The 25516-nt window shown below is 47.4% G+C and overlaps 1 protein-coding gene across 9 annotated transcripts in view; it reads right to left on the bottom strand.

Moving 5' to 3' along the window:
* Positions 1-25516, bottom strand: part of LOC121599048 (optomotor-blind protein-like) — a 132288-nt gene that overhangs the window by 76833 nt on the left and 29939 nt on the right. For all 9 annotated transcript variants that reach the window (XM_041926528.1, XM_041926533.1, XM_041926534.1 and 6 more), the window contains exons 3-4: positions 12486-12599; positions 11938-12091 (exon numbers count right to left, since the gene is read on the bottom strand). In XM_041926528.1, coding sequence (XP_041782462.1) covers positions 11938-12091; positions 12486-12599 — 268 coding nt within the window. The remainder of the gene's footprint in view (positions 1-11937; positions 12092-12485; positions 12600-25516) is intronic.

Genomic DNA, 25516 nt, shown 5'->3' with positions numbered 1-25516 from the left:
GGTACAGTCGCGTTCGCATTACACTACTTGGCCAGGTGGGTCAAAATTAATAGACCCCTTTTTAACCAACGCAGTGCGCGTTGGGAGGAGGGCGTTCGGCAAACAAGGTGAAATGGAATGTGGTACAGATCGTAGGGGGAGATAAATTTGTGTCACGAAACGTGTCGGGAAGCTTTTTCCACATTTCACTACGCAGCATAAAATAAACAACACCGCACGCACGCACGCGGAGTTGGAGTGTTGCCTTTTCTCTCTCTTTATGACGGCTACGATACGAATACAGTCCACTAACGATCGGTACTAGGTCCTCACTTGGGCAGCACTGTGCGGCGGGTGGCATTTTTTGACTACCATTTCCCTCTCCTCCCCCCTATCATAGGTGTTTCTTGTCGCACCTCACGCTGCTCATGCTCATAAATATTTGTCAACCCGCCGAGTACATGCCGAAACAAACGCACCAAGCACGCTAGGCAAGCACCGGGGACCACTTCCCGAAAACAGCTAAAACTGTCAACTGTCACCCCCTCACTCGCACCTGCTCGTCCGACCGATTGTGACCGAAGGTGTAGCGAATAAAAGAATAATCGCTACTAATTTTTACGGGCACCGGTGGCAAGTGCGTGCGTGTAATATTCACACCAGGCTGCTAGGAATGTTGCTGGCTCGTTTGGGGTGTACACAAAACTCTCCACCGCCTCCGTAAAACAACACGGGCGCAAGAAGCGAACCGGGAAAGTGTGAGAAATATTTGCTACTTAACACCCGTTACAATCAAATGAGGGAAAGAGAGGACCAACACCCCCAGAAAATGGTAGAAAATATGCTTAGAACGTCGAAATTTGTCACCTTCAGAGGGTTTTTTTTTAATTTTTTGCTTTTTTGGACGCTAATTTACGAGCCAACGCGTTCCCGAAATAAATGTGAATGTTTCGAAAACTGTGCTGTGTGTGTGTGTGTGGGAGAAAACGCACCAAAACAATGGCACCATTACCCAACCCGACCTGTGGGAGTGGAGGTTCTGGAGGATAATCGTAACGATGACGTGAGAAATGATGAATGTTTCCTTCGGCCCAAGGGGTTTCGAGGCTTTACCGATGCCCGCAACCCCTTCAGAAGCCTCTGCCCTAACGTCATCATCATTCTAGCCGGGAGATCGATCGGCTTGGCCTACCAACCCGAAATTCTGCGCACGAAAGTGAAGAGGTGGTACATTTGAAGGTGGTCAAAATTAGCCCACGGTGTGTGAGTCCTGTCACGAGCCAGTCGCTGCCGTTTAATGAGCATTTGTTTCCGCTTTCTTCCCCCGTTCGATGGGGCATTACGGTGTACGTGCTCATACTTCGATGATGCTTATTGATGGGCAGACCAAACCAAACCAAGCACCCAAACTAGCAAGCCTCGAAAACAAAGTCCGGGGGGAGGACGCACCACAAAAATCACACTTTTATTGACACATTGTTGTGTTACGGGGACGCGAGAATGCCACACCGGCCGGCCGTGGGAATCGCATCAATTTCCGCGCGCTGTGAGCGATTGTTTCCAATCACTGTGCCTTTGTGGGCGCTGCTGCATTGTGCCTGCTTTTTGTTTTTTTTTTTTTAATGAAATTCTACCGCGTCCCGGTGCTTACGGTGGATAATTATGGGGTATTAAAGAAATATGAAGACTGCAGGCACACAGGTTTGCCCGATCAGGCTTGCCCCGTTTGTCGTTTGTTTTATTTCACGGGATTTGCTGTTTTAAAGCTGTAGGCCAATCCGGGCAGTTGAAACGTAGATGGACAATAATATATTTGAAAGCTTAAAATGATTCATTTCTCATAACAGCGATCATCAGCTCGCTTATTAAACCAGCACCAATGTGAAGATTTTGTGCTCATGTAATGGAAGTACACTCTTCATAACAATTCGGCTACCGAAGCTGACTCTTCACTGTGCACTAGCAACCCGAGGCGAACATTTTGTTGTTTTTTTTGCTTGACACACTCACAAAGCAACAACAAAGCAACAAAGCAAACACAGCGCAGGAAATCTAATTCAAAGGGTGCGTGCCGCCAATGGCCACTTGCGACGCGCCGCGGTTGTTTGTGCGGCTAATTAGATTCCGGAGGTGTGATAACGATTTCACGGCGCAAACAAAATGGCTCCCGCGCTCTGAAACGTTGTTTTGCTACTAGACTGAGCTGTAGCTTTTTTTTTCTCCTGTTTTTTTCGGTGGGAGTTTTCCAACCAACTGTTCGGAACCGCCAAAAAGGTGTTACGCTGACGGTGATCAATCATTTACGGGCGAACGAGGCAGGCGGCATAGCAGATTAGGCTCCAAAGGTGCGTTCGGTAGCTTCGAAACGGTTGGTGGGAGGAGGATGCTGTTTGTTACGCGACAAGAGCAAGCAAGCAAGTGAAACAACACAAGCTCTTTGACAGCTACACAACAGCAACACACCGTTTCCGGGAAATGTCATGTTTGAGGTATAGAGCGCGGCCAAAGGTTTAGATAAATGATTGCTCAATTCTTACCGCGATATGCGGGCTGGAATTGGTCGGGAAAGATCAGAAGTCGATGTAGGCAAGATTAGAGCGGGTTGGGGAGTACATTGGCCTAAGTCTGGTCTTGTCTGGTAAAAGTTGAGGTAGTGTAGAGAAATTTAGTAAAACTGATTTTAAGATAGAGTCCTCAGCGTGAGATTCAAAGATACATTTAAATCAAATTTCACCTCAAATAAACCCAGAGATATCATACAACATCAAGATAGTGTCGGCTGGTATGAGGAAAAGTCGATTTTAAAACAAATAAAGGGTGCCTTTAATTAACTTATCCGATGGTTTAAAATAATTTTCCTTAGCTTCAATTAGAACTCAACTAGTAAAACGCAGTTAATATAGCAAAACTATGGACTTAAAAATAGTAATTTAATATGAAGTGACTAATGAAATTTATGAAACCTGAATCTATGATGAACACCTAATTTTTGAATATATTCGAACCTTCGAAATTCGAAATTCGAACCTTTTCTTGACTTCAAACTCTCACATATCAGTTGATATCACGAAACTTAAGAATTTGGCAAATGATATCACAAAAATAAGCTCTACATGGCTTAACTCTTCATTGTACAGTAACATTGAATGTCAAACGATTTTATTGAAATCTCATCTGGTTCTAAATTTGCGCTCTTTACAACTCTATTCAAATAAGTTATACCCCACAACTATGACAACTCCAAAGGAAAAGACAGAAAAAAAACATATTCATCATCCACCTCAAGCAACCGCCACACCACAAAGATTAATGTGATCCATCAATGGCGGATGCGGCTATCTGCTTTCCCCAGTCTTCTCTCCCTCTCCGGATTCGCTGCCAAAAAACACCTTCCCGACATAATCGTGAAATTAACTTGCACACAGTCACCTCGGGCAGCTAGCAGCAAAAAAAAAGAATGCCGCCCAGCACAGTCGCACCGCACCGCCTGTCTGCCTGTCCTGCTACCCGAGGACCAACCCGACCAACAGCACTTGCCTACCCACACCGAACCGGTGTGTCGCTTGCACCCGTAGCCTGCCTAAAAATGGATTGACCCAAACGAGATGGAGCCAAAAAGGTAAGAAACCGCGCCACAACCACCAACAGCTACAGCAACAACGGCAACATCGGCATGTTTCAAAAGGCCGACAACACCGCTCCGTCCGATTTGGTCCGATCCTGTGCGGGGAGTTTTGGATGTACAGACGGGTGGCGGGCATCTCCATCCATTCTGCGCACCCACTTTGATGCTCGCCTTCCTAGCCAACGCTCACCGGTTTAAAATCTGTACACAAATTCGAATTAGCTTACATGTCACTTCAAAACGCGACGAAGTGTTAACGTTTTACCCGGTTCGACGGTTCGGTTGTGCACCTCCTTCCCCTCCCCTCCTGTCCAACCGGCATAACAAAACCGTACCGACCGAAAATTTCAATCGGATGAGTCAAAGAGAGGTGTTTATAGGTTCGCTTCCCCTTGCCCCGCTAGGGCGGTGTTTAGAGGAGCATTCGTTTTCGTGCCTATTGCGACTCTCAGAAACACGACTATCACCTCTAGGCACGTCTGATTGAGCGGGGCAAACTTAAAAAGGAACACCGCCAAAAATAAGGCACAATAGCCCGGCAAAACCGACAAAACTGAATGCAGAACTTGGTGCTGGAGCTGAAGCTTTTCATTCATTCCTTACCCGAAAGCCCCGGGCCGCAAACCTTGCATTGATTCATCTTTCAAAAACTAATAAAAGAAGTTCGCTCCGCGTAGGCCTTCTAGGACGGAACAGTTGGTAGTACCTTTGCGCAACGAAACCACACGTCCATTCGGCGTTTATGCAAACGCGTCCCGTCCCGTCTTCGATCGTGATTATGATTGCGGGCGGTTTATTTTTTTATTATTTTCGGTATATTTGCATGCGTACAAGCGTTGCCGTACCCACCGGCACCAACGCGGACGGGGTGTCCGGAATAAGTGATGAAGAAAATTGGCCCTATTATAAATATGGACGGCTACCGGTGCGGAATGCCTAATGAGCATTGATTCCAAGCAATGTGCACACACATACGCACACGCACACAGTCGAGTAGCTCGCAAATCTGTCAAGGTGCGGCGTTGTCGTCAGCCAATCTTGTGTGACCGTTCGAAAGGTACATCTTTCAAGCACAGCACTTTTGTTTGATTTCTTCCCGAACCCAGGCGCATCGCACCGCATGCTACGGTTGTCCGGGGATCGGCCGATCAAAGACGTCCGTCTCCCCGGAACGCAGCAGCAACCTCGGGACTTTGATCCGAGCCAGTGAAGTGTACACGGCACACGGGCTATCAAACGGGCATCTAATTTCGTCAGCGGGCACCGAATTATCCTTTACCGGGCCCAAGAGTACAACCGGCAGCAGTAACCACAAAAACCACCCCGGTCGTCCTCATCGTCCTTTAAGTGGTCTTTCCGATGTCTATTTCCGTCTGCTCACCCGTGTGTACATTTAAATCTCACTGTTGCCGGTGAGTGGCAAACCCCCGGGGGCAATATAAAAAGGACGAGAGTGTGCCAACTACACGCTCCAGTGAACCCGAACCAGGGTGTCTTGGTTTTGCCCAGGACAAAACTGTCCTTTGTTGGACCGAAACCGTGCCGGTCGGTTCGGTGGTTTGGGCCACGTGTGTAACGGCCACAAAAAAGGGAAAGTACGCCCGGATGCTGCCATGCGTCTTTCATGTGTGGTTGGAGATGCTGGGAAATGTGTGCGCGCTTGGGGAAAAAAAGGATAATTTGAGCTAATTTTACAAACCACGCACACACACACACACACACCCACACACACACACACACACACACACACACACACACACACACACACACACACACACACACACACACCACACACACACACACACCACACACACACACACACACCACACCACACACACCACACACACACACACACACACACACACACACACACACACACACACACACACACACACACACACACACGCACACCCGCTCAGAATTTGGGTCGCCGGAATTGAACACTTGAACCGTTAAGGTGGAAGAAAGTTGCAGCTTTTTGTGTCGTAGTGGGTTAATTTTACGCGCCATCAAGCTCAACAATCTGTCGTTGCGTGTTGCGTATGATTGAATGGCTAATTTGGTTGAGGTGGTTTGAAGTTAATAAGCCATAATTTCTGTGAAAAGGTTCTTGATAAATACTGGGAAGTTTTTTTTTTTAGAAAATGTAGAAGCTTTAAAATGTGTTGCTATTTTACAACTTTTTGTTGGGACATTACACAGATTAAGGCACCATATGTTAAATAATTCTTCGTAGAACACAGTCTTCTCAAATCTTCGCAACATCATATCACCTCTTCATATAAGCTTCATAACAATCACTGGGTATCCTTTTCCTTCATCTTCAACTTCAACGTAAACCACAAAAAAACCATCTCAGCTCAATTCGAAAACAAAAAGAATCTAGCTTCGTTACGACTTAATCTCATCAAACACTGAGTCAGGAAAAGCAAACCATTGCACCGAAAGGTGGCCGGCGGCTGCCGGTTTTTGGGTAGAGCAAATATCAAACATTTTCCCGATCAAGTGCGGTAGCCGCCGTCGCAGCGCTACCAACAGCAAAGCACACCGGCACACATACACACACACACAAACACACACTCCTCCTCCACCCGAAAACGCATTCACGTACAAACAAGATTAGAAGGAAGGGTGGAAGAATAGAGACGAGACTCTTAACCAAATTTACACGCCGAAATGGCGCTTCGTGAAAAACAAAACCTTTGCACAAGTGCCCATTCACACACACACATATATACAAACACATTGACACTCTGGTCTATTCAATATCAGACCGACACCGATGCACCCAATGGAACGGTGGCGTCAACCGTTGTCGCGTTGGAATGATGAATTGAGCTGCAGAACAAAAAAAAACAGATCTTGACGAAGAAGCACCCTAACACCATCAAAAAGCAGCGTTGTGTGGTTTCTCTGCCCCGGCGAGGTTTTGTTTGCGCTTAAGATTCATTTTACCTCCCTGCAGCAGTGCCGTTGGAAGGTGACAAGTCAATATTGAAATGCACCCATTACGCGACGGCGAACTGCTGGGGCAGGTTCTTCTCTGAGCGGTACCGATGCGCTCAGCTTTTAAAAAAGGAAGTAATGATACGGCAAATAGAACCCGTGATGCCGTTTGCGGTGGGAAAAGGGGGGGGGGGAGTTGTTTCATTTCTCCAGCATGCGGTATGTTTGCCTATTTACATAGCCTTAATGTACTTACAGCGCTGTGTGCCGCACCGTCACTGGGATGCGATTGAGGCGGCATTCCCGGCACTGCCAAAGAATCGATCAACAGCGCCGCATTAGGTCGAGGGTGTCTGTGACACTTTACACTTTGCGAGGGATGGTGTGTGTATTTGGTACGCTTTTTGTTGTTGTGTGAGTAGTTTGAAATGAAGATGCATTAGAGAGAATAATGTCTGACAATTCCAAGTTTAGAAGATACTCCAGAACTACAGAAGATAAACTCCAAAACTCCCCTGCTTCAAGTCGCAAACGCAATGTCTTTTGTGTAATTGGTTTTACGAAATTCCAGATCCAGATCAATGATTCCTGCTAACATCTCTATCTCCTTACCAGCTGCCTGTGTCATCGCTGCTGCATTACAGCCGCAAGATAATGGAAACGACCCAAACCCTTAATCTCCCAATTCCATCACCAATTTGGACCGTTCGGGCCTCCGGGTCGGTTGCGCTCTACCATACCAATATCAGGTTGGCTCCTTCATTGCATTATCCTTGCCCTGCGAATGCACACACTACGCTGTCTTCATGTGCAACAGCTTCCAAAGATATGTCAAAAGCAGCAGCAGCAGCAGCAGCAGCAGCAGCAGCAACAAACGCTGCTCTCTTTTTGCGCCTTTCTGTGGTTTTCTCGAACCTTTTTATCATTTTTTTAGCCCTTCGCTCACGGGAATGTTATCGAAACGTCTAAATCTAAATAGAATTCTTGCTCAAGCGCAACTTGCGCGGGCTTGCGGTCGTGCAAAACTCCATAGGACCCGCCGCTTGCAAAATCAGTCAACCGTTTGCCGACACAATAGTGCTCGAAGGCAGCCTGCGGAAGGCCCAGAGCACACACTTTTACAGGCACTTCGCTCGACCTAATTCCATGCAAGCCAATTTTGGGCCCCTGTTCGCCAGGTTTAAAGCCCCCTTCCCGATAACTCCCGTAAACGCACCGCAGCAACTGATCCCGGGGCCATACCTTCTGCTTGGTGGATGTGGCTGCTGTTTGTACTTTGCCGACCTTTTGGCTCCGGCTTTCTATACTCTTCTAGGACTCGATTACCGTGCCCTGAAAAGCATAGCCTCTTCAGGTTTTTTTTTGCAAATCCTGCCCTTACCACTCCCCCCCAGAAGAATCTTTGCAAAAGTCGAGTACCGTCGAGCGGGAACAATGGGATCAATGTCTAAATAATAATCCTAATTTTCTAAAACATTTCATTGTGCACGGTTTCGGGGACCGGAATGGCCGCGGGGCACTCCGTTCGCCCTCGATACACCATCTCAGCGGTTTCAGTATTCGCAGAGGGCGTCCTGGAGGTAAAACTTCTATTCCGAAAGTTACAACGCTGCTAGAAGTTCAACTATGCGCCTCCGACCAGCCGTAGGCAGGAGGGAGAAGAAGTCGAGACTTTGGTAAGGACTTCTGGGGCGCTGAACGCTTTAGCCACTTCTTGCGATGCTCTACTTCTAATAGAGTGAGCATCTTGGGGTACTTTTTTCTATGCGTGTGTGTGTGCGCGCATGCTGATCGTAGCCACGTAGCAAAAGGATACACATGAAACGTACCGGGAGCGGTCTCATCAGTTTTGCGAAGGATCCTTCAGTCTTGTGCGCGTCTCCGTGTGTGAGCTGCTTCGTGTGTCGCTGCCTGGCGTGCTTGCCTTGCCTAGAGAAGCCTCCTTCTGCAGCTTCTGTCACTCAACGAACCAGTGAACCGTTTCCGAGGCTGTCCGTTTTTGTTCCCCCTGCTGCATGTTTGTGCCCTTATCCTCCACCGGTACGCTTTGCGGTCGTCCTTCGGTCCTTTTCGTGGCCCCGGGGCTGGCCGGCTAAATCGGATCGGATCGATGTCGCTGAAGCAGTAAACCGCCTCATCAACCACAGATGCCACCGGGTGGCGGGACTGTTCTAGCCGTTTTTTCATGTGTTTTTTTTATCGGTCAAACGTCCTATCTGAAGGCTGTGTGTGTGTGTGTGTCGGGGGCAGCCGCAAGGCTGGATTAATGGCATGTTGGGATAATTTCCTAACAAGCGATTATCGCTATTTTACTATCAGTGTCCTCGGCTACCGGATGGCTGGTAAGCACCGAGAGAGAGAGACAGATAATAAAAAGGTTCGCTCCACTGATACGCCGGTCGGTTGAGGTCGGTCCGTTTTAAAGGGCTAATTTCTAGACGTCAACCGTTCTTCCATCGACACTGCGCGGGGTCGAACCTTTGTCCAGCTGTCAGTAATTAGGAAATGGTAAGGACAAAAGGGTGACACAACCCAAGGCTAGGCTCGCACCCACGCGGCATCGGCATTTTGGGCAATGTTTTTGTGGTTTGGGATGGCAGAGAGCATCAGGGACAGGTTGGTTACAGTACTTCGTTCGTTTTAGTTCCACTTTTTAGATGTAGATTAAATAGAATTCAAAATTTTGAAGTCTGATTAAAGTCTCAAATAATTGTTGAATAGAATTCAAGATTCCTCTAACATGTTCTAGTGATTCTTTCTTCAAACAACACATCACGACCAAATCTATCATTTCCAACCAAAGTTTATTTGAGTCCAGGAAACGTACAATGGCTGATCTTTATAGGAACTTACATTGCGTCTACCATTGCAGTTTTTATTTTAAATAAAAAAATACGCTTTTCGTTGTGCTTATCATTTTTATTCGAAGCGGAAAGACGCACAAAAAAAGCAAAAAAATCAAATTTTGCATGATGCATCCATATGCACTTGCTCAGAGCATAGCCTAACCAGTCACATGCCAAACAAAAAATTAACAAAAACCAGTAGCTGATTACGGTAGTCTAATTCCCTATCAAATTCATACGCTCTATTGTATTGTATGTGTGTGTATGATTGTTTGCCTTATTATTTCCTTATCCGGCTCCGCAAATTAAACCATCCATCAAGCATGGACAGCAACCGCAAAGCACGCGCAAAGGCGTGGAACGGAAAGAAGACAACAACAGAAATCCATTGCCCAATGTTCGCGCAAATCTCATGCGCGGGATCCGTCTTTATCATCCATTATGTCGGACGCTTGTTTTAATTACGCTTTTGCGGCTTCAGATTCTGGTGCGTGTGTGTGTGATTTGTTTTTCTCTTTTCTGTGCTCTTTTTTCATCTCATCTCCCGAACAAAAAAAAAAAAAGATCTCCCGATGGTCTATTATTTGCTTTTGCCCGAGGCCGCCGTGCATGTGTGTCCTCATTTGCGTACCCCGTTGGGTCCATCGTTTGAGTTTTGTCGTCCACACCGCCCCGATTAGCGGGCCCCAAACGTTGGCACACGGACAAAGCACACAGCGCACCACATTTGCTGACCAAACGAAAACCCCTTTTTTTTGGAGGGTTGGTGTGCGGCTGCTTGCCTCTGGTCTGTTCGTCCGCGCCGGCCGCGTCTTCGTTTGATTATTTGCGTCCGATGGGAGGCAATGGTTGTTTTGTTCGTTGCTTGCGCATCGCCGCCGCTTCTGGTGCTACCGGTTTGACAGGCCATTTAGACAAATTTGGCACACCGAGAAAACCGGTGACCACTTTATCAGTAGCACCACCGAGGGCTAGAGAGGGCTAGGCCAGAGGGTCAGAGCTCGGATGGTGTTTACTTTTACGGCTAGTGGTGAATAATTTTGTAAGCTGCTCTGAAATCTCCTCGCAACGCCGTAGGATTGCACATCATTAGTTTTCAGGCGCTCAGGGTGGCATAAGAAAATAATAAACGCCAACAGCCTCTTTGCCGAGCTCACTCACAGTGCTCTCTTCATCGCTCTCTTGCTACAAATAGCACACAAAAAAGCATCGAACGCTCAACCTCAACAATGAAGGTAAACTTCAGCCGTAGACAAAGGCAAATATTTAATCACTCCAATATTGTTCAATCAATTTCAAACGGCTAATCGGCGACCGTGTATCTCACTCGGCCTTTTCTCGTGCGCAATAATTCGCATGACGCGTCAATTAATGCGCAAGCGTACTTAGTCTCCGTCTGCTCACGCGCGGCATCTTCGGCGCATCCTCACTGCGTTCCCATGGACCTCTCTACATCAGCCGTTAAGCATGCCAACAGAGCACCGGATCGTTCCCTTTCGGCACTTATTGGGTTTGATTGGTGTGTAAACAAAAGTCATTCCTGTCTTTCATCTTTTGCCGCCTCGTGTGTGCGTAAACGCGCAAAGCGATTCCGACGATGGTGACAACAACACCACCACCACCAACTACTCTTACGCGTCCTCCTCGGGGCCCGGTAGGCGAGCATACGCCGATTAAGGCGTATTATTTATTGATAGTAAACACAATTAAGCGTACAATCATGATCTCGGCAGGCATAGGAAGCATAGTGTCACCATCGTTTGCTTACGGATCCATCGGCAAGAGCAGTCGGGGCAGTAGTGTTTAATGGGAATTGGTTAGGGGAAAAAAAGGAACGAGCAGACAACCCAAACAACATACACGCAAGAACAACAAAAAAACCGCCCCAAACTACAGTGGCAAATCCAGTGGCTGGTGGCTTCTGGTTGTCGATTAAGCTAAACGCGTAGTAGCGCAGATTAAGAGGACACCATTATTTCACCTTCACGCCACGGACCGTACATCGCGGGAGCGGCTGCTGGTGATGCTGGTGATCCATTAGCTACAAAAGCAAAGACCGGCGGACGGGCACTGCTCGTGTCCTGTGGGCCCGGAGTTCAAAGGGAGGTCCGCCGACAGCCGGGTAACGGTCATAAAAACGACGCGCTTTCTTTTTAAAAACCCCACACACCCACCCGCGCCCCCGCCCAACGGTTTGGTGTTGGCCATTTCCCGGGCCCCGTGTGTGCGGTTGCTACTGTCTACGCGGGCGAAGCGAAGCGGTAAAACCAGAGTGTGTGTGTGTGTGTGTGTATAAAGCGGACATTAATGCACACGTGCGACGCAACCTAGAGGTCGTTTGCTACTGTAGTACAGAGTTTTTTTGTGTAGCTTGACTCCAATGTTTTTTTTTTCTTCTCCCTTTTTGATTTGGCAGCGAGCGAAACGATCGCTATGTTTAATGGTCGTTTGGAATCGAGACGTTAATTTCACCCGCGGACAAAGAATGCACACACATACATACACAAAAAAGTGGGCAAAAAAAAGCTCAAGAGTACTTACAAATCCGTGCTTATCACTAATGTTGTTGGTAAGCTTCAGCTTGTGAAACGAGACCACCTTCTGCATCCACTGTTCGCCGGTCGAGGGCGAATCCGGATGGATGTACATGCGCTTGGGCATCTCCGGGTCGGCCTTGCCCGCCACCATCCACCGGCTGAGGGAAAAGTGTGAAAGAGGAAGAGAGATGTTATTAGTTAGATGTCTTGTTAAAAGTGCAAGAATGTTGACCCAATTGATGGATTTGGCATTGGAATATAAGCATAATTATGGGAGATGTACTATCATCTTCAGGATTCCGATCTAGCATAGGGCGTTGCGATTCAATGATTCCTACCAATGGCTTTGTTGAAAAGGGTCCACAAGGTAATGAGTATTCTTTGATTTAAGATCCAGATGCTCTTATCTGACATAGATAACACGAGATATTCATGAAATGAGCTATGTCTTTCGTCAGAAGTTGATTCAGTGATCGGTTATTGGATAAGGTCATAGGAAACGACACAGTGACTAAGAAATTGAGCATCCGAAGATGCGCGAAGAAACCTTACCTGTTGTGAAACTTATACCGGTAGTCGTCCGCCGCCACAATGTCGAGCAGCAGGATGTACTTGGCTTTTGCGTCCAGCCCGGACACGCGAAACTTCATTTGCGGGAACATTTGCCTGTAAAAAGACGAGAGCAAAAGAAGATACAGTCGTTAATCGATTGCGTGCTGAAAGCTGTGTTGAAAAATGTTCAAAAACATATAAAACCCATCATCATCATCATCATCATCTTCGGTCCTTACCAGCCGTCAAAAATTAAGCAATAACTCCTTAACGCATCCATCGCTCGTATCAACGCAATGCTCGTAAAAGTTACATGCTCTAATATCTGATTCTCAGAGTCCAAAATAACCGTTTTTATCACCGCACTCTTCATCTCAACTCCACGGTGGTGAAATTGAATATCTTTCCATTTCTTTCACCCAAGCTCGCTTCACTGAAACCGTTCCAAAACTGCGCGCGTGTATGTCAACACAGATTTGGCAAACCTCCTCTCCTCTGCCTCATCCGCTGACACACATCCGTGAAAAGTCCGACAATCCGTCAAACGGAATTTATCGCTCTAAGTCATCGGTGAACGGAGCGCAGACGAACGCGTTCCTAGCTTCGGCGGTAATTTACACCCATTTTCACCGCAAGATGGCGTACAGGGAGTAACATTTGCTGTCGCATTAAGCACAAGCCGTCCAGAAATAGCGAACGGGCATGTAACTCCGTAACCTCCGTTGTACGCGGTGCGCACTTTCAAGGTGTCTATTGAATTTATTTTCCTACCGGTGGAAGGAAGGCCTAGTCTATCTGCCATCCGCCATCACGGGTTTGGCTTGGGATCGTAAAAATCATCCATTCGGAGCTTAAATTTAAACACACACACACTCTAGGCGAGCGGTGCTGAGCTGTCAAAATTTGGACCGAGGGAGCTGTTTTCCGCTTCGGAGGCGGAGGTGAGGGCGATTTGGGATGGGTCCATCAACACCAGACACCGGCGTGGCGCGAGTGTACTCACTCGAGAGCGCATGAGTGTTACGCCCTGCCGAACAACTCACACGCCAACCGAACGCCGTTCCAACAACACCTTCGAGCGGATGGCGTGTTATCGTTTTCATCTTCCAAGAGGAACGCTGCGGACTGGAGGGGCTGTAGGGTCCAAGATGGTTGTTTTAGTACACCCTTCAAAACTTATCTCCCGAAAGGCTGCAGGGAGTGTGTCGGTGAGATTTCTAACCCAGGAATTATTAGGAACCTCTCGCTTTTTGTGTATGTATTTTTAGCAACCTTCCCCCCGCGTTTTGCTGTAAGTGTATGGCGGTGCATATTTTAATTAACGCTGCTCCCTCCGAAGCACACAAACTCCCGCAGCGCCAACCGACCGAGAATTATTAGGTTAGTTTTAAGTGTGTTCAAAAATGGCTGACCGGTGTGATGATCGCTTGCGGTGATTCGGGCGTGCATGGAAAGGTTACGAACGCCCTTAAAAACCCTTCCCTTCCCGACGAGGCTCTCGAACTAGATCTAAGCACAGCGAACAAACAACCAGCAACAAAAAAAATCCCCCATTTCCGAGGAAGTTGTCGGGCGGGCTCCATAACCCGTAGTCGGACCGGGTCCCACACCTATCGCATCGGAAATCATCTTCCGGTCAGTGCCACCCCGGTGTGTGTGTGTGTGCCCGCTGAGTGATTTTATAGGTGTGGAAAACGCCAGACTTTTCATGATAATTATCAGCCGTGGTACAGCCGTGTTGCCGGTGTTGCGACGCGGGACCCAGGGCGGCATACGAATGTGTACATTATTACGGTCGTAAATTATTTCGGCCTCCCCCCTCTGAAAAGCTTCCACCAAGGAGGCTCCCATGCCAACCATTGGAGGTATCAGTGGTTTTTGGTTGTTTGTTTAATGAGCAACAAACTGGGTGGTGGTGCGTGCTGGTGGTGGGTCGGACACCGGCCACACTAGTCGGATGCTTTTCTTCCGGGGTCATTTGACCACTTACAGGAAGCAAAAGGGTGGCTGGAAGGAACGGCGGAAGCGCAGGGCCCGAAAATTGAATCTAGTTTAGAGGGCCAACCGATGTGGTCGGACGCTTTCCGAAGCTTCCCCGAAGCCACCGAAACGGCCACGGGATGGATGGATTTTCTCATCCATCCATTTTGATTTTTTGTGTTTTGTCTTAATTAAATTTTCTCGCTATGATGGAGGACTGTTTTGTGTATTTTTTTCTCTCTCTCTTTTGTTTCTGTTTTTGGGGTGTAGTCTCACAAAACGATGTTACGATCGAGTGGAGGCATTTCGAGCATTTCGGTTATTTCACCCGCAACAACGCTGACGCTGAGGATTAAACGCAAAGTGTCTAGCGACCCGCTACACCATGGCTAAGCTGGTAGCTGGTGTGACGGTCAACATGCGCTTTTAATAAGTTCCAAGTTTTCATTTTGCTTATCCACGCCGGGGGGGGGGGTGCGCGAGATAAACACCCCCTTGCGATGTAGCTCTGGCGCGGGGGATAAATCAATCTCTTCCCTCCCTCGCATGTTCATCATTTTTCACGCCAACACGTTCAGCGCAGGCACTCAGGTGCTGCGGCGAGCCAGCCAAGCGACAAGAAGAAAGATACCAGGAAACATATTTTCGGGGGTGTTTTAACACAAAAAAAAACCACACAAAATAATTGTACTTTTTCGAAAGCATGATGGAGCGCGTGTTTTACTTTCGTGTTTCCGTGTAGCGGCGGCACTGTGGCCAGAAGGCACTAGAGTTATTGTTTTTAATTTATATTTCCACCACTACCGGAAAGGTTTGTGGTGGGCTTGTTGTATGAAGCTTCGCCATATTCTTTGCTCAAGCTCACGCTCACTAGAATTCCTCATGCACACTTGCGCAAAACACAATTATTTGGCGATTTTATTAATATTTCCACGCCCATGAAACGTCTAATTATCATTTCCAGCTCGCCTGCCGCTTGCCTACAAATAGCCCCGATTAACTTGCATTAGCGCCCACCGCTGCTGCTAAATGTGTGTGTGTGCAGAAAGGAGGGAATAATAATTTTGCTCAATTTTACACCAAGCGGCAGCAGCAGCCGCCGCAACAGGCAACAAAATGGCCTACACCAAAACCCGCCTTACAGTCTTACAGCCTTTTACAATCACATTACTTTTACGCCAACCAAAAAATTTAAAAAAAGGTTGAATAAATAAACGTGCAAAGATTCTTAATTTTCTGGTAACACTACGCAGCAATTCCAGCTGCATAATAATTAACACACCCAATTATTAGTGCACGCGTCGTTGCACCGTTTGCAAACCGTTTCCACCGTACGCTGGTCACACTAATGGTAGGGCTGGTTGTATTCTTCCAGCGAAGTAACATGCGGTGAAGTGATTTTCACAGATAGGTATTTACAATTTCGAGTTTAAGTTGTAGTTTTACAATGCGAGATATTCGAATAGGTTTTGATACACTAAAGAGTGGATTATAATGTTAATTGCTTGGTCTTGCAATATTTGTATGCTTTATCATTGACTATTATTCTATCAAGGAGGTCTGTTAGTAGGATATGGCATATTTTTAAAATAGAAGAAAAATACCCTTCAGCACCAACATTTTCTTGGAGCTTCTATGTTCATGAAAAAAGTAGAAATCAATGCTCTGGAATTAAGCATTTTTCAATGTTACCTCCAATTATATTTAGTGAGTTTAGTTAGAGCCTTACAGGTGATAGAAATCTACTAATATTTAAATAAAAGATCACAAAATACAGGACTTTTGTTTCATTTAAAACTGAACAAAGGAAATATCTGAAAACAAAAGTAACATTTTTCTGAAAAACAAACTCAAGCCTTTTAACATTTAATTCCAAAAGCAGTTAATTTCAATGTTGGGGCCAGAGAGAGGCTCTAGGCACCAAAAATTCACGGTAAATGTTCAAGGAAATCAAGAAACAATGTTGCACTGAATGTAATTCCCCGCACTGTTCGATCATTGCCATCTAGTTTCAAGTGTGATGGAACCTATATTTCATCGAGCTGCGATCGCACACGGCTAAGGCACGGCGCACACCACACTGTTAGCACAAAAATTAAAAACAAATCTGTCCCTTTTATAACCAGATTAACACCACCAAGCACGCCACCAACGATGATGGCCCAATCTCGCTCACCCTCCCCGAGCCCGGAACCTCCCCACCCCGGGTTCACCGAGAGTGTCAAACCGAGAGCGAGTGTTCCGGACTCCCGGTAGCGCAAGCATGACCGGAAGGTGATGCTCGGGGCCATCAAAACAGCTTCTCGTTTTTTCTGTGTGTTTAGGTTTGTTTTTTATTATTGTGTGGTGTGTGTGTGTGTGCAGTGATGATTTTGTGGCGCGATATGACTTAATCACTAGCTCGCGTGATAAACCCATGAGCGCGATGATGCGTTGAAATGCGATTTCCTCGTTGGTCCAAACCCAAAACCTCTCTCCTAATTCATTTCCAATGACAAACGCGGGCAGCAGTTGGAAGCATCGGGAGCAGCGGTGGATGTTCCCTCGGGGGGAGCGGGTGTATACATTTCTATCACGATCGCATCGTGCGCCAATCTGGGCTGGTTTAACATGCACACGAACCGGATCGTTAACTGTGTAACTAATATACCCACAGCCAGACAACTTCAACCATACAGAACCGGCAGCAAAAGCAGTACCAAACGCCTTACAAAACTGCATCGCGATGATGAATCGTTCTCGGAATTCCAGCGCGTACTTGCCCTTTTCCATGGAAGCCTGATATCGCTAAGACACTTCTTTTTTTGTGTGTGTGACACGCATTGCTTGTTGTCACCCTTTTTTTGATTTGTTGTTATGAAGAAAACTCATTTCCAAGAAAACACTAAACGAACTGTCACAACAAGTGTGATGAGTGTGTCGAAGGAGGAAAAGTGTGACAGTACAAAAAATGCTTCATATTTGTAGAAAAAAACACGCACACACCAACTATCTGCTTAAATTAAAATTAATGTGAGACGTTGACAACTGCGTTAACTAGAAACGAACAAACAAACAAAAAAAAAGCAACGAGTCTACTACAGCACGGTCGATTGTCACCACCAACCAGCGGAAGCAGGCAGCACGATAATCTGGCCAACTTGGCGGATGCATCAACCACCACCGAGGCGGACAGGCGGACGGTAAATCAGTGTTAATGAGATGATGATAGCCCGAACCCGAACATGCGACAACAAGTGCACGCGTGCGGTTGATAAACTGCATCGGCGGGGGACGGGATGCAGCGAGCACCACCATCACCACCATCACCACCACCACCAGCAGTGCACCAGCGGATGACACAGCTCAACTGTGACCGCGTGCGGTTCGCGCATTGCGCTGCTGCGACACGAACCAAGCTTTAATTAGAGCGCAAAGTGACAAACATCGTCAGAAAAAAACGCATTCTCACACACACACAAGAAGCCTGCATCAATATGGGAGCGCTCGTTGCCTTCATCGGACGTAGCGTGCCGTGCGACAGCGACAGGCTGTCTATTTAGCGCACTGCTAATCTGCGCTCGCCCATTGCGCTGCTAATCTGACCCCCCTACAAAACTGTCCGCGAGGTCAGCGCGACCTCAGCCGACTGGCGGGTCAGTGCGGAAACTACGGCACAATCTCATCGCAGACTCATTCGGTACAAGAGCGCTCGATGTCCCTGGTGACAGGCAGCACCGACATACGACACTGATAACGAATGCGCACATAATCTGGGAATGCTGTGAGTCAGCAGAAAAAAAAACACCGGAGAAGAGATGCTCGAAGGTCTCCGAACTCCGTACGGCACAAAACAGGAGGGGGTACGGAGGCAATCAACACTTTGGAGAACGGGAGGTTTGTCAACAGGGCACCATTGGAGTGAGCTTTCACGGTCCATTTGAGACAGCTTCCGCTAGGTTCCGATTGCGATAGACTCCGGAGGGACGTCGATTGCAGTTGGCTGGTGTTCGATAAGATTAAAAACCGCTCGCAGAGGCCATTGAGCTGGCCCCAACAGTAGCCGACAGGCGTTTTTTCTCAACTGGCGGTGTCTATGATGCGAGTTTTCGCATTGAAGGGGATCATTTTTCACTTTGATCGTCTGCAGTGATGCTGTTTTTTTTTTAATTCAGAACAAATATAACAAAAAGGTCATTACCTCGGCAGGAGGACACAACGTCACTCTAATGAACCCACACAAGACCAGCGCTTTAATTGATAGGGCTGTTTTGCTGGAAAGCGTATCAGAAGCAGCAGTGTCGAGGACATGCAGCAAAAGCTTTAAGCCTTTGCATAAAGAAAAAGTGCCCAATAGCCCAACCGAAGATCATGCAGCCCAATGTTAACTGCCACCCAGCGGATCTTCCGGACCCATTACCCGGGCCCAAGCAGCAGCAGCAGCCAGTGAGTGCAAAACAAAAAAAAACGGATGAAAAACACAGCACACTACTCTCGGGGCCTCACAACAGGGAAACTTGGGGAAGAAAATCGTGACATGAATACTTCATAATTTGTAATGTTTGCTTAACCCTCTCGTGGAGCCCTCGTGGAACGGTCCGAGCATCGCCGGTGGTTTCTCGTTTACGACCCTCTGGAGGGAAAATTATAACTGGCTGGCCAATATGATCATGATTTTCGTCTGCCCTCTCTCTCTTTCTCTCTTCGTCTCCGATCACACCTCGCACGCTTGCAAAAATGAGCCTGCGGAGTCTCCCGAGCCAACAGATCACCTTCCAAATTAGCCACCGCTGCTGCCAGTATCCCGGGCAAACGCGAAACAAGCCCGCGGGGGCTGTTTTCGGATGGGACCTGCAACGCCGTGGAGTACACGATAATGGGGCCCCGTCATCGAGGAGCCACTTCGGTGGAGGTAATGTTTATTTTTTAACGTTCTCTTGCTGTTTTTCTCCCATGTTTTTCTCCGTCTCCGTCCGGGGGAGGACTCTCTTACTGTCGTCGGGGTGAAGAGTGGAGAAGGGTTTTGCTTTCTGCAGGAGGAAGAGAATGGGGGGGGGGGCAGGTTGTAGATTTAGCGCCACACCATCCTTGCCGGTACGGACGTACGTGATCTTGGTAGGCGCCAGTGTAAAACGGTCATCCAGAACGTCTCTATAGCTGAAATGATCGTGGCCAGCTGCACCTTTGAGGAGGAAGCGGAGGGGGAATGGTGGAGCCGAAATCTTCACCAACGACGACGCGAAGATGATGACGTTGGTGATGATGCCCGGGTCGCGATGATAATGATGTATTTAAATAAAACAATTTGAATTATTTCAACCGAGCGAAACCGAAAGAGAGCGGCTGGTTGGGTTTGGTACTGGACCTGGGGGTGGATTCTTGGGCATCGTGAGAAAGAAGGAAAGAAACCAGACCGAGCGGACGGGCGACGACGACGGTGGCGGAGTGGAGGAGAAATCACTCAATCTCGATCAGTAAGGCGCCAGCCCAACGGCCACGCTCCGGACGAACGAACCCTTCACGTCGTCACGAACTCGCTCGTCCGGAAGACCATGCGACGGTGGTGTGTTGGCTTACCTTCGTGTGGGCTGTCTTACTGTTGGGCTGTTGATGCACCTTGTGAGGCTTGAGAAAGGCTAGAGGCGCAATCGATCTTTGCCTGGGTGATCTTTTGCCTGCCTGCGTTGTAAGAGTGAATGAATTGCTGGTGAAGTGAAACGGTTCGTTTTTGATGGTTGAAACCCGGGTTTTGGCTTTGGTGCGAGTGAGAAGAGAAGTATTGTACGTACTAATTTGTTCTCGCAGGATCACCCTTAAAAGGTGAGCATCATTGAACAACATATTAAGACATTTACGGTATCTAAACCTCACCGACTAATGCAACATTAACCCCTTTGAGCTTGGGACCTTTGCTGCTAATATGAGTAGAATAGGCTAGCCTGCTAACGGTACACAACCCAACATTCCATAGCCAAACGCAAAGACAGCGAGGACAACAAGGGCGCCAATGATGATGATGTGGAAATTCATCACCTTGTGCCCGCAACAGCTCGTTAAGAAAGTAAACAAGCAACGGCCGAGAGTTTAGGGTTACAAACAAAAGGCAGGCCAAAATCAATTTGAAACGATCTCGGTCTCTTCCGAAACCTCCCTGTTCAACCCCCAGGTCCTGAACACCACCACCACCGAGGACCATCCTAATCGAGCCTGGACCAGGCAAACGAGAACACATTCCTCCCTTGCACTCACACACACAGGAACTGGCTAAGGATTCTACAGCCCGTCATTATCACCATCTGCCCCGAGGGTCCCCAATTCTGAGGCCCGAAAACGACACACCGGACAACACCAACAAGCTAAAGTGTTCGAACATGAGGCAGAGCAACAACAAAAAAAACACCAACCAACTCCACGAGGTCCCTACTCGACTCGACTCGTACTATTGAACGAGGAAAGCACCAGTGCATGATAGTGATCGGGCTTGCGTTTTGCACTGGCCATGTGATTAACGCGCCACAACGCCCTCTGTCAGCAGCAGTGACTCCACTGCGACGGTATCTTCCGGTTTTTTGGGGAAATAGGAGTGTACAAGAGAGAGAGACCGAGCGAACGCCATGATTAACGGGCCACCCTTTTTTTTTTTGCTGGCGTCGCGATTCCGAGACCACCGAATCATAATTCGTGATACTTCTACTGCCTGCTTGTGGTCCGCGCGGGCGCTTCAGGCTCTCCTGCACCAAAGAGGGGTACGCGACGCAAGCGTTGTGGTAGGTTTACGCCCCAAAACGAGTGGGGCGATGATGAACACCACCATCGATGACCACTCGTCGTTTGGTTATTTGCTTTGCTTCGCTACGCTTTCTTCGCCCCCCTGGCATCCTCCTTGCTCTTTTGTGGTGGCTCTTCAATGGTCCTGCGTGGTGCATTGGGAGAACGAACGTTTTTGTTTGGTTTTCCGTTCGCTTGCAGGAGGCCCTACCTTTAACCGTGTGCAGAGGTCCTTTCGCTAATCAAACTGATGATGCTTGGGGGGGGGGGGGGGTATTGGGGTGGTTCTGGAGGAGCTTCCAGCTTGTTTGGGTTATTGTTATTGGCAGTAATGCTGATATAGTTATTATAGGTTATGAATATTCATGCTACAGCGTCTGGTAGCGCGTCTTGTAGATGCGCCTTTGCTCCGTGTGCTTTCGTATCCCAACACATTCTTTTAATTCCTTTCGGCGTAGTGCGATTTTTTTGTTTGTTGCGTTTTTGTATCTTGTGTGGCGATTGTTTAAATATCCTTCTTGATTGTACTTGTTTTGTTACGTTCGCCCTTTTCTTTTCCTTTAAATATTACTTCAAATTCGTGTTCTACACGTTTGCATAGTTCGGTAGATCCTCCCGTTGTTTGGTGCGCTTCATTGCGCAAAATACCAAACAAAAGCCAAATTTTAATGGGAATGGAACAGAGCCGGACGCACCTTGGTTACAATTGTACGTCTGGACGGGCTGGATCGATGGATCTTGGCTTCTTCGCTTTAGCGATTTCGTCCACGGGTTTGCAGCTCGCGTCACACAGCGCGTCAGGATTTCTTCCTCCGCTGATTCCTGGTTGCTTCGGGCGATTAATTGAGATGCAAATACGTGACGCTCAGCGGAGGTAGGTATGTGTGGTTGATTGCTATCACGGCACTCCTTGTTTAAGTGGTGTTAATTTTGTCGTCTGTTTGTTTACCTCCAGGAGGTACTAATTACGGGGGCCAAAAGACGCCATTTTCGTGGATGGAAATTCTCCACCGTTCGCTGATCGAGAACTTGTATCATCTTTTTGTTACAATTTCTGCACGATTTTTAGAGTACAGTTTACAACACACAAGAAGTTGGCTGTTTCATCGGTCTGATTTCTGACAGCTCGGTGTGTTCGTGTCCTTCATTCGTCCAGCGTCCCACATTTGATTGAATAATTTCACGGCAAAGCACAAGCAGCACTGCAATTACCATGCGATCCGGCAGGAGATCGGCACATCGTTGACGTGCGTCATTTAAATAAATTAACCAGCAACCCGGCCGAACGGCGCGCGATCCAGTTGACGTGCCCCGTTCGTGTACGTTCGACAACCCGACCCCGAAAGCGAGAACACCCTGTTTTGGAGCTGCCGTGGCTGCTCACATGCAACGCCACCAGAACGTGCGTCGTCGCTTCAGCTGTTGTTTGTCACGGCTACAGTACCGTGCAGAAATTAATTCATAATTTACGATGGGCTGCTTCGCTCCCTCTCCCCCCCTCCCACATTCCACCTTCATGACCCACCGCTGGCAGTGTCCAGTGATCTGGTCCACCAAACTTCTGCCTCTTGCGAGCAATTGATTGATTTACTGATTGGTCCCAACTTGTCCAGGCAAAGCGCTCCGGGGGCAACGGTGATGTTGTCTGGCGCTCTTTTTCCCACCCAACCGTGTGTGTGTGTGTGTGTGTGTGTGTGTGTGAGTGTAAGGTGAACGAGAGATTTGAGGAGCGCTCAGAAAGCGTTCCCCGAAGGTCCCGAAGAGGTTGGAATCTGGGTGTGAGGGATTTCTGGAAGGAGTTCCGGAGCGTTCAGCACCGGAGCACTGGCAATTTTGTAGCGTCAGACGAGTTGGCGAGTGAGACGCAGCGACGGGGAGATAATAATTTGTGTGCTGACATGCAAAGAAGTGGACCCGGACGGACGGGCCAAGATTTATGGTACTGACATTTTCCTCGATGCACTAATTATTTGGCGTCAATCGTCTGAACCGTTCTCATTCTCAAGGGAAGTTAGTTGCTCGCGAAGGTTATTGGAGGAAGTTTACCTTTTAGACGATCAGGATAGTATTGAATATTGAACTCTCTCTATAGAAAATTCAAGTACTTAAGATCATCTTGGAAATAAAACCAAACATGTCGGTGCAAATCTACCTATTTAATGATACAGTTATAGACCGTAAAGACTTGTAGATCTCTTTTTAGCCGCAGCTCCCTGTTCGTTGGTCCGTGAAGCATAAAGTAAAGCCAACTAGCCAAACCGTATAGCACGCACAAACTGTAATTATATTGTAATCTCAGCACAAATTAAACAAGACGCTAATGATTTATGCCCTCAAACGTTTTAGCTCGTTCACACGTGTGTGTAAGACCAGCTCGTTTGCTGTCTCACATTAGACAGTCACGATCGTGCACCTTCTAAGGACTAGTCAAAATCAATTAAGCTCACTAACAAACCCTAAATTGAACTATTTCTTTTCAAAGAGAGAGAAAAAACAGCTTTCCCATTACAAACCATACGTAAAAGAGTCCAGCCTTTGGGGGCTTTTGGGGGGACAACGCCAAATTAAAACGATGCAGTAGAAATACATAAATCATGCTGTCATTAAAGCTGCATAACAGTGCGCTCTCTTCCTCTGGTTGAGAACACAGTATGGAGAAGGTAATATAAAAACGAACACACGCACACACACAATCAACCAATCAATTTATGATCAAAATGCTAATGTTTCAATCAATCCGCAACGAAAGCCAGCGTGGAAGCGTAATGAGAGCTACGTCCAGAACGCTGCGTGTGTCACCCGTGCTGCGTTCGCCAACCGGCTATCCACTATCAGCTGGTACAATTTGTACCGCGCTGCCGTCCTGCTACGAGCTTCACTCCTCCAAGGCCACCAGCGAGAATGAACGAAGCAACAACAACAGCAAAAACGGAACATGTAATAAACATAAGGCGGGCATAAGAGGGGGCTCGAACATTTCGTTCAGTAGGAAAAGTAACATTGGGCGAGGAAATAAAACACAAGATAACAAGCTGTGAGTGATAAAGGCAATAATATTAAAAAGAAAGACAATGCCTAAGAAACGGAACCAAACCAAACACACAAAGTGGAGAAAGGAACACAAAACCGAACGGAAACGGAGCCTTCTGGGGGAAACAAAAAAAAACCACCGCTGGCGCACTGTGCGCCGATGACAGGTGCAAAACTGGGAAGGTGCTGCCGGAGGTCTTCCTCGTCGTCGGAAGAACTTCAAAACACCCCGAGAAGTTCACCGAGCGCAACAACGTAGCAATGGGAAGGCAGCATTATGCTGCACGTATCCTTGACATCATAAAACCCTTCCCCAGCCCCTGGGTCGTCCGGACCCCGCTCGAACGGATTACGAACGGTCCTCCTCTTGCCTTTCTATGCTTTGGTGAATAATTTCTTAAACAAATAACATAATTTGAGTATTATAAATTATCGTTGATAGTTTTAGAGCTCTTGCTTTGCTGCTGCCAGCTTCCCGCCCCGTCTGTTTTGTTTCGGTAATTCTCCCAGTTCCCTTTTCGACCGGCCCGGCACGTTTCCTCATGTGTTTCCCTTTGTGTTTTTTTTTTTGCTCTCGCCACGGAACCAAACCATTTCGACCCCCCGATGTTTGCTTCCGATCCGCACAGATGTGTATGTGTGTGTGCTCGTGTGTTTGGCGCCAAACCAGTTTTCATTGCCCCGTTTTTTTACGACTGAAGTCCTCACCGTCCCCGAGCGTGCGTAGAACAAAAAAAATCCGATTGCCGATTTATCATTCCCTCATCATCGAGGGGCTCATCATTATCGAATAAAAATGTAAAAGAAAAATAACCAAAAAAAAATTACACGCACGCACGCACACACGCAACATTGGTGCCCAAACGTCCTTTCGCTGTCTGTTTCTTTTTTGGATTTTGTTTTATTTTTCTGGTTTTCCTTTCAGTTTCATCCATCCCATTCCAGCTGACCCACATCAAAATGTGACCCTCGGTTTGCGGCTCGTTGGATAATATTAATAATTTATTTGGCTGTAATTTATCACAATTTGTTAAAAAGTTCTCGATCATACCCGCGTCCCGATCAGCCAGAGACAAATGGTAGCACGTAGTTTGGAGGCTCATTACACAAGTGAGCTGAGATTTGCAAATTGAAATTATTTTTTAATAAAAATCTGTGATGCTCTTGGGTGAAAAACAACTTATAAACAAGCTTTTTTTTAAAGTAATGCATCATTCGAACATAATTGGAACAACGATCATACGATCACTGTCATTCGATCATGAGGCCACCGC

This window comes from Anopheles merus, chromosome 3L, assembly GCF_017562075.2.
Source record: "Anopheles merus strain MAF chromosome 3L, AmerM5.1, whole genome shotgun sequence".
Lineage (NCBI taxonomy): Eukaryota > Metazoa > Arthropoda > Insecta > Diptera > Culicidae > Anopheles > Anopheles merus.
Note: the sequence above shows the minus strand (reverse complement) of the source record. Positions and strands in the feature narration are given on the sequence as shown.